At 43.6% G+C, this 10030-nt stretch overlaps 1 protein-coding gene across 4 annotated transcripts in view; it reads right to left on the reverse strand.

Moving 5' to 3' along the window:
* UBE2E3 (ubiquitin conjugating enzyme E2 E3) overlaps positions 1-4640 on the reverse strand; it is a 114590-nt gene extending 109950 nt beyond the window's left edge. The window contains exons 1-4 of one of the 4 annotated variants that reach the window (XM_070949726.1): positions 4486-4640; positions 3752-3792; positions 2748-2941; positions 353-403 (exon numbers count right to left, since the gene is read on the reverse strand). In XM_070949726.1, coding sequence (XP_070805827.1) covers positions 353-403; positions 2748-2941 — 245 coding nt within the window. In that variant the 5' untranslated portion in view covers positions 3752-3792; positions 4486-4640. Of the gene's footprint in view, positions 1-352; positions 404-2747; positions 2942-3751; positions 4091-4269; positions 4293-4485 lie in introns of those variants that run through there. The other 3 variants (XM_070950487.1, XM_070948959.1, XM_070948149.1) reach the window with 3 other exon arrangements.
* Between the last annotated feature and the right edge of the window lie 5390 nt (positions 4641-10030).

Consider the following 10030-nt stretch of genomic DNA (forward strand, 5'->3'; position numbering starts at 1 on the left):
AAGTCCTAAACTAAGACATCACATCCATGATCACATCACTATTTAGCTTAAATGTACACAACAAAACACTTGTTAACAAAGGCAACTATTTCCAACATATATGACATTTACCCTGTGTCACTGGCAATCAAACCTTCTGTCAAAGCCATTTAATGACACTTGTTCCTCTTGCCGTTTACAATTCCTGCTTTATCTGATATTCATCTACAGATACTGCAGAACGGCACAATTCTGTTGCTGAGCAATCTTCCAATCACCTTAACTTTTTTTTTTAATCTGCAAATCCTTCCGCCCACCCCACCCCCCAACTGCATCAGCACCCCCAAAGGCCGGGTAGTTGATTGTCTCATACCTGCAGTTCGGAGGTGGATCCAGGGTGATTTCGGCTAGCTCCTTCTGAATTCTGTTGGCAAAATGAGAACAGGCACAAAGCATTTGAGACAGTTGAATAAATCAGGGAATTACACTGCCCTCTACCACCATGCAGTTAAATGCAAGATTGGTTTTGCCTTCTGTAATGCTAACATGGCTGCTTCCTCTTTGTTCTCACAGGCACAACCCAAATCCCAGGACAGAGAAACTTTACAGCTTTTTTCCTGCTCTGTTATAGTAAACAGAGAGAGCATTTACACCTCAGCCTGGCAGGAATCCCTTCAGAGATCTCTAAAAAGTGAGTCTTAAGAGTTTTCCCCATTCTTTATAAAGGATTTTTTTTAATTAAAAAGATCTTATATGCAAATGAAACCAGGAAGGTAGGCAAGGGAAGGGAAAGAGGAAATACAAGAAGATTTCAGAATGACTTTGTACCACTTAACTGAAGGAGTTACAGCCAAAAACTGATTACATAGTAAATATTTTTGGCTGGATTTTTTCTCCACTTCAGACAGTGAATTTTAGCATTTCAGTTCACTTCGTAACTATGCAATCAAGTGATCAGAGCAAAATCAACTGATAACTTTAGATGCACGTTTCCCCCTGATTTCTTTCCTCCTTCCCAATATTTGTATTGAAGATTTGCTAAATGACCCTGTTCAATAAAACACATACCAATATTATCAGTGATAGATCCAGCCCTGGACAGAATTTATAATGTGTCAGTAACTAAAAAAAATTAATCAGTTTTATTACAGTTTAAGAAAAAAGATATCAAAAGGATGGAGGGTCTGTAATTTATTCCCAAAACAAAATATTTTAAGGGAAACAAATATTGAAGATTTTAAAAGTTCAGACAATTTATCCTTTGTTGATAGAAAATGCATTATTATGATATAGATTAAACTAGATATAGTTTAAATACTTGGACTTGTGCTCTACAAAAATTTACACAAGCTATGGAACTAAAAAGTGGGGATAAAGTTTCAAAACACCAAATAAATTAGGAAAACATTCAGAGTCATTTTCTCCACAACAAACATATTGTATAAATTATTTTGTGACAGCAGCTGGCAAGTTACTTTAAATGCATCAGAAGTTTTTTTTTTTAAGATTAATGTCCTGTTTTTAATAGATTTATCATAACCATTTTATTTTCATTTATGCTCAATTTAGTACATTATTTTAAATGAGAAATTGGTAAAAGCTAATATTGTTCTCAGATAATGCGGGCAGAGCTTAAAATACAATGAAACATTTCAAGATTCCTAATGAAACTCTACTGTACAATAGCAACATGTTTTACCCACAAGCATACTGGCTCACTTAAGTGGTCAAACTACTACAAATTTTAACAAAAATGGCTTGCACTTTTAAACTTGTCTGATGCCATTTGACAGATAGACTACCAGATATTGTAATGTGGATTCCTAGGTGAAACAGAGCTTTAGGAAAAGGGATTCTTCAGTTACCTCCAAAGAGGCAAGATTCAAGGTATTTCAAGCTCGCCCAACTCAAATGGCTATTAAAGAAAATTAGAAGCACATGTGCTTCTTGAAAGCAAAGCTGTGAAAAACTCTACATGCAGATAGTGATGTTGTTCACTTAGGGACAACCTGTAAAAGGTTCTCAAGTTTTTGAAACTTCACAGATCAAAGGAAAATCAATAGCTTGCTGGACCACAAAGGTAGGAGATAGCCAAGTTAACAGCCCTTCTTGCATTTCAATTCCTACAATCCCCCCCACCCCCCCATCTATGTTGACCTGCAAGGGTGCTCTAAAAGAAACAACCCCCACAGAATTCATATAACTTGCAAAACATCATTTTTTCAGAGCATCCAAAAAATCTCAATTGAAAATAAAATAGCCAATGACAGGGTCATTATTTCAAGGTGCCTCCCCCTCACCAAACAGCTATAAAAGATGGGAATCTAGAAGTGGGCCTCCTTGCCTGAATCAACACGTGCATCAACAAGGTGTCACTCATGCAAAAATACACATGGGCCAAGTGGAGCTAACCAGAGCCCAGCAGATGGCAAGAGGACCCCCTTCAGAGTGGGTTTCACCCTACATTATCACATGTGCTTTCCATAATAATGTAGTTCAGAGATTAAGAACCTGCCTACACAACCCACCCACACCTCCATCTTGAACCTGGCAAATGGGTTGGGTGAAGAGATCCCAAAGAAATCTGAGCCAGAGGCCCTGCGGAAACTAGATTCTAACCTTAAAGCCATCTCTTATTACAGGCCTTTTCATCAAAGAGCAAAGTTTGCCTCTTTACATTAAGTGCCTTCTCATCAAGCTTCTCTCCTGCTCCCTTTCCCCTAAAGAGGAGGGGAGGGAGGAATGTTTCAGGTGTTTGGAGTTGTTACCTTTTAGCACTAGTAGATAGTTTAGCAGTAGTTTTGCTGGAGAGTTTGGTATTTTTCTTCTGCTGTGTTGCAGAAGGTTTTCTTTCTTCCTGTTCCTCGGGCTCAGGTGCTGGTGGGTCCCTCTGATCTGCATCTGAACTACCACTGCTGGTACTTGGGCTTTCATCATCTGACCTTTGTCTATCACTGGACATCTTGGGAAACGTTGGGGAAGGAGCAAAAGGAAAGGAATGGGACAAAAGAATATCAGTTAACTAAGTGGAGCACAAGCCACTCAATCCAAGTGGAATTACTCCAGACCCCCTTACAACTCAATGGTTGAACAATTCTTTTAAAAGTTTCAGTTTCATGTTATAGAGCAACAGTTACCATGAGGAAGGAAGGAAGGAAGGAAGGAAGGAAAGAAGGAAGGAAGGAAGGAATTTCTTTTTAAATAGATATTCTGTTTTCACATTTCATTTTACAGGTTCAGTTCTACAATTCTTCAGATAGTATATCAATCATTTAATTTTTAAAGGTGTGAGGCAAATTTCGCAAAGTGTTCAAGCATAAGCATTAATAACTCATGACACGCTGTAAACATTGCCCCTTTTTAAATAAATTAAAAAAACTCACAAATGCCCTGTAAATATTTACAATGGAGCAGAAGGAGTGAAGTCAACCATATTCTCCTCCTCCCCCCAATATATTGCCAATAACAATACTTGAGCTGTTATACAAATGGGGAGGCCCAAACCAAACCAATAAATGACCCACTCCCTCTTGTCTCCTTCTATTTAAATAGCTGGAAAGGATTTGCTATTTCAGACTCCAATGTTTTTTCTCTGTCAGAAATCAGCCAGCTCGGGTTCTGTTGGCACAGCCATCAACAAGAATTACATTTGGTCACTACAGAGTAGGCTGGAAATGGGGGTGGGGGGTGGGGGAGAGAGAGAGAGAGAGAGAGAGAGAAAGAAAGGAAGGAGGAGGAAGAAGGAAAAGAAGAAGCATAATTCAAACTGCACCTTCTGGAAAGCTTTCAACGCCACCGAGTCTTGATCAGTTTCTACAAAACAGACCGACATATTTTTTTTTTCCTGCCCCCTCTTTTTTAAAAAAAATTAAAAAAAAATTCCCGGAAAGATGAAACTGGGGGTGGGAGGCGGTTGGATATTTGTATTGTATAATTTTAAAAAAAAAAAACGAGAAAGAAAAGGTTGGTTGGTCCTCGTGAAAAAAAAAATGCAGCAGCAGGGCAGAAACTGAAGCTTTGCCCTCGTTCTCTCTCTCTTTCTCTCTCCCTCGCGCACACACACATACACACACACAAACAGACACACATACACAGCCGTTGTCGTCGTCGTCGTCGTTTCCCCCCCCCCCTCGCCGCCCCCTCCTTCTCCTTCTCCTTCTCCTCCTCCTCCTCCCCCTCCCCTCCTCCTCCTCTTGGCTCTGTAGGGAGAGCCGAGCTCCCAGCCAGGAGGTATGGAGAGGCTGTTATGGTAGGAAGCTTTCCACCACGGCCAGTGTGGTGTGTGCGCACCAAGTGAGGCGTGAACTCAGTCCGGTTCCTCTGGCTCTCCTGACCACCGCCAGGCAGCGAGCGCTGAAAACAAGAACAAAGCTCCCTCTACCAATCTCTCCCTTTCGCTCGCTCGCTCTCTCTCGCCCCCCCACCCCGCTCCCCCCTCCTCTCTCTTCCCCCCACCATTGCTCGCCCAGGCTCCTGATGCAGCCACCTAACCCTTTTCTCCTTTACCTTCGCTGGCGTCCTGTCCCGACGTTTAGATCGGAGGGGAGGGATGGAGGGGGGAGGGAAGGGGAGAGAAAATGTCCTTGGAGAGGGGGATGGAAGCAGCCGGGGGGGAAATAAAGCAGCAGAGGACGCTCTGTGGCCGGGCAGTGTGGAACATTGAGAGTCGGAGCGGGGGGGTGGGGGTGGGGGGAAGAGTGAGCGAGGGAGAAAGGGGGAGGCGCAGTAGGCTCGACGGCCGGAGGGTGGCGCTGCCGAGGCCTCCTCTTTTTTTTTTTTTTCCTTTCCTTCCCTTCCCCTCCTCCAAGCGATTCCCGCGGTGGGGTAGAGGGTAACGTGGACCCGGGATCGGCTACTCCCCCCTCTTCCCCTCCCTCGAGGAAAAGACCGGATGGAACGAAGGAAGAATCGAACGTTCCGCCGCCTCCGCCCCCGTGTGTCGCTACGTTCGGTTTCAGAACCTTGCAGTCAGCAAAGTTCCAAATGGAGGGGAGGGGGGAGTGGAGGCGGGGAGGGGGGACGGCGCTCGCTCCCTACACTGCCTGGCAGAGCGCGCCCCCCTGTGGGCTGGGGCGCGCGCACGCGCTCTCTTTACCTTTGCAGCGTGCGTGCTTTCCCCAGTGGACAAAATGTGCTTGGACGGATCTCAAGTTTGCACCCTGATCCTTGCCCGAGCAAGGGCTCTTCGGCTATCCCGTCGCAACCACTTTCTTTTCTTTTTTTCTTTTCACCATGCGCAGCCAGAGGTGGCAGCTGAGGGGAGGGGAGGGGGCACGGAGGGGAGACCGGGTTGGGGGATATTGCCGATGGCAGTAAAGAACCAAATCGTGAATCTGTTGTTGTGCGTTGACAGCTGTCTTGCAGTTGCAATTAAATTGATTTGGGAGGAATTACCAGTTGCTGCTGGGGTCTCCTCTCTCGATCTAGCTACGAAATAGGAATGGGAGATTGATTATCTGATCTGTGGCAAAAAAAAAAAAAAAGTTCAGGTGGCTTAGTAAATTGCCCAACCAGCTAGAAAACAAACCTAGCTGCTGAGCCAGAGTTAGTTAACACTGCTGGGATGTGCCATGAAACAAAACCAAGCAACTAATTGAACATGTCAGAGCAATGATACAAATGAGATGTCTTTCATGCTAATGTCAAATTTGGGAGATACTGATTGGGGAGTTCAGGACTAAACAAAGATAAGTTTATTGAATCAAACTATTGTCAGGTTTGTCCAATCAGCACAATATTGTGGCCTAAAACCTGCTTCATATCCATCAGGTCTGGCTACTATTTTGTGGCCACACACAAAGTAATGGTGTACTTTCCAGCTTTGCCCCAAAGTATGTCTCCCAAAAGGTGAAAAACCAAGGGCTTTTCAACACTCAACACTCATCTGAAAAGTATCTCAGAAAAGCTGTTCCCACAGTTGTGTGTGACAGGATGAACTTCAGCTTCCTTTAGCTCATAACAATTTAAAAAATGTGGGGGGGGGATGAATACCTCCAGGAATCAGCAGTGAAGGTTGCACAGTGTAGATTTGTTAAATATAAGAACAGGTCTATTTGCTAGGCCAAAGCAAGAGTGTCTGTAACTCACCCTACAGAATTTGCCACAACTTTCCTAGGCCTCTGCCTCTTCCTCCTCTATTTCATCCACACCTTTTCATTCAGAAACCCAAGGTGGAAGCCATGGTGCTCCTCCCTCCTTTTGTATAGAAAAATGAGATGGAACACAAGAAATGCAGTCCAGACTAAAGAGGAACTCTTGCCTTGGCTGATGTGCTTCTCTTGCGCCCCCCCCCCCCATTCCATTTAAAATGATGACACGTTTGGAAGAAGCAGGAAACTGCAAAGGGAAATGACTGACAACATTTGCTGGTTGTCTTGTAATTGTAAGACTGCAAATCAGTTTTGGTTGGGAAGGTTATATATGCAGGTCTCTACTCTTGAGAAAAAAAAATCTCTGAAACGACTGAGCTGGAGGGCAATGCTACTTTTCTCCAAGTTCCAGCCCACATGCTCTTCTTTCAATCTGCCTTGCAGAATTTCTCCTCCAGATTCTCCCCCCCCCCAAGATGTTTCTGGTATTGGATAAAGACCATCATCTTTTCAGTATCCCTGTTGATTGAAGGTTGCGTCCAATGTGAACGGTATATGGCTAACAGCAAGAATAGTTCAGCAATAGAACTACCATGCAAGGAAGTAATTCCGCTGTTGGAGGGGGGGATGGAAAAGAAGCTCCCCCCCACAACCACAGAACTTCCTGGTAGACCTTGAGCCAGTAGCTCTGCTCTTCCTGTCTACGCAACCCTCTTCTCACTGGGCTATTATGGGGAGGCCTCCCCATATAAGCCGCCTTGAAATCCAAAGGAAAAGGCAAGGACTGTGAAATAAATATTTTCCTTGCAAGGTGGTGGGACTCTATGCTGGATATTTACAGACAGGCTGGGTACACATTTGCTGGGATACTTCAAGGTTTTTTTGGATCCTGCAGTGAGCAGAGGGTTGGATTCAATGGCTTAAATAGCTCCTTCCAGCTCTATGGCCCTGTTTTCACAGCATGCTTAATTGGGGTGGGGGGAAGGCAGGGAGATTAAGTGTTGTATGTTAACCCTCTCTTCCCATTAACCTCACTCGCAGCAAGAAAAATCCTACAGCACCCTCGCAGCAACAGAAGTCTTTCACCAGTCCATCAGTTTGGGGGGAAAAAAAACCCACCATGTGTTTTAAATATAATTCAGTTTAAAAGTTTCACATTTTAATTTGAAAGGCTGCATCACCTTCTGATTGCAACCCCTTTTAGCTTACATTTTACAAACGTCGTGGCAGGATCACAAGCACTGACATTGTAATGTGAGAGTATTGAGAATATGCTGCTTTTCCTGGAACCAGGCACTGGATGAAGGAAATGAGCTAAAGTGGGGTAAAACTGCTCTTGATAGTAAAAGATTTTTGCAGATTACTTCGACCAAGAATCTTCCTCCCGGTTACCCACAAACCAAAGTATTCCATTACAGAATTGGGGGAAACTTTCATTTTAATTACTAGTCCATTTCAGCCCCATGCAAGAAAACTCCCCCCTTAAGTTTATTCATGCTCTATTCTCTCTCTCTCTCTGTATCTGTCTGACTTGTATCCTTCCAGATATCACTGAAATACAGAAGTCCCAGCCAGTGTAACCAATAAGGAGTAATGCTTAAACAATGTCTGAAGGACACTGTTCCTCATTTCAGCTGCATAAAGTGAAAGCATGCAGAAAGGAGTGGTTACATATCCTCAGCCAATACAACTGAACGCTCAATGTGAACTGAGGCTGTGTATTTATAGGGTTGATAGTCTTATACGGGTAGTCCTCAAGTTATAACAGTTCACTTAGTGACCTTTCAAAATTACGACGACACTGAAAAAAGTGACTTAGGACCATTTTTTCAGACTTACGTTGTAGCATCCCCATGGTCACGTGATTTACATTCAGATGCTTGACAACTGACTCACATTTATGACAGTTGGAGGGTCCTGGGGTCATGTGATCCCCTTTTGCGACCTTCTGACAAGCAAAGTCAATGGGGAAACAAGATTTACCTAACAACCGGGTTACTAATTTAACAGCTGCAGTGAATCACTTAACAAATCTGGCAAGAAAAGTAAAAAAAAACGGAGCAAAACTCACTTAACAAATTTCTCACTGAGCAACATAAATTTGGGGCTCAATTGTGGTTCCTAAATTGAGGTCTACCTGTACATATATAGGCACAGATCCTAATCCACACCAAGCTTCGAACCTGTGGATTAAAATGTGGTGGTGTAATCATATATGCTCCATGCTTTGTGAATTCAAAGTCTATGTATACCAGTTATTTCAGCCATTTACCCTTGCTGGCATTCTAGACTTTTATTCTCTGACACAGTCCATGTTTAACTGTACCTCTTCAAATCCTAGCCACCGCGCACTCACATATGCTAAGCTTGACTGGTTTTAATTTTGTTTGTTGTGTGTATGTGGTTTAGCGTGTCATATGAACCCAGCTTCTTTGGAAATTTGTAGCTCAATTTATTGTGTGAACCCAGATAGGGGATTAATTCAGAAACATGGGCAGTTTTATTATTTATTTCGGTCTAGATGCTGCCTGACTCCAACGGAGTGGTGTATAAATACTAACATAAAAACCAATACCGTTAGCTCTGAGAACCTGGTTCATCTGCTTTCCTGCCCCCCATAAGAGATAATCTAGTGTGTTTTAAATGAAGCCTTGATCATTTCAGCAGTTGTTGGTCTTTTCAACTCATGTTAGTCTCTGTCTATAAATAGATCAAGGATTAAGAAGAACTCAAAGTTGTTAGCACAGGGCAGCAGATTGTCTTATAAAATTGCACTGTGAAGCAGATCATTATTAACATCCTCTTTTTCCCTAGGATCAACTTCAGGAGTTGGTTTCTTTGGGCACCTGCCAAGGCCTACCTCTACAAGGGGCTCCCTTGTCAACACAGAAGAATCTGACTTGACCTTCCAGCTGGCTTGCTGTGAGCAAGTAAGCCACTCTAGGAGCAAATACAAGAATTGGCACCTTCCATTTGACATAGCTTCCTCTAAATGGCTATGCAGCTTTGGCATTTGACTTCAAGGAGGGTTTATAGCCTTCATAGCAAGTCCCAGATTCAGTCTAAGTATGACTAGGTAAAGCTGAAATCTTTGAAAACTGTAGTACAAAGAATACAGGTAGTCCTCGACTTACAACAGTTCATTTAATGATTGTTTGAAGTTACAACAGGACTGAAAAAAGTGACTTAGGATCATTTTTCACACTTATGACCTCCCCGTGATCATGTCATCAAAATTCAGATGCCTGGCAACTGGTTCATACTTATGACCGTTGCTGTGTAGCATCCCCATGGTCACACGATTTACATTCAGATGCTTGACAACTGACTCACGTTTATGACAGTTGCAGTGTCCCAGAGTCATATGATCCCCTTTGGCAGCCTTCTGACAAGCCAAGTCAATGGGAAGCCAGGGTTCACTTAACAACCGTGTGACTGATTTAAGAACTGCAGTGATTCACTCAACAAATCTGTCGAGAAAAATCCCTCAAATGGGGCAAAACTCACTTAACAAATTTCTCACTTGTCAAAATAAATTTGGGGCTCAATTGTGGTCGTACAGTGAGGATTACCTATACTGATCAGCCAGTGGTCTGCTTTAGGACAAAAGAGATGGCCAGTAAGAGAAAACGTAATGGAACAGGACCAAAAGCTGTATAAAAAAAAAAAGGTGAACAATGAAGAAAAGTGATTCACGAAAGCCATCTTGGCCAGCTCCTTTGCAAAATTGTCTAGATTAGAGGTGTCAAGCTCAAGGCCCGCAGGCCGAATCTGGCCCGCAGGGCCTGGGAACAGCAAAGGACTGGCCCACGGTGCCTCTGGCAGCCAAAACGGGCCACGGGGGAGGGGCGCACACGGGCCTCCCAACAGCAGTGAAATCCCCCCGATTTTATTCGGCTCGCCGAACCAGTAGTGCTGGCAGCGGGAGGCTCCGCTCCCCACCAGGACATCATTACGTCCCC

This window comes from Pituophis catenifer, unplaced genomic scaffold, assembly GCF_029215685.1.
Source record: "Pituophis catenifer annectens isolate HBS135680 unplaced genomic scaffold, rPitCat1.0.hap2 SCAF_1, whole genome shotgun sequence".
In the NCBI taxonomy this organism is placed as follows: Eukaryota; Metazoa; Chordata; class Lepidosauria; order Squamata; family Colubridae; genus Pituophis; species Pituophis catenifer.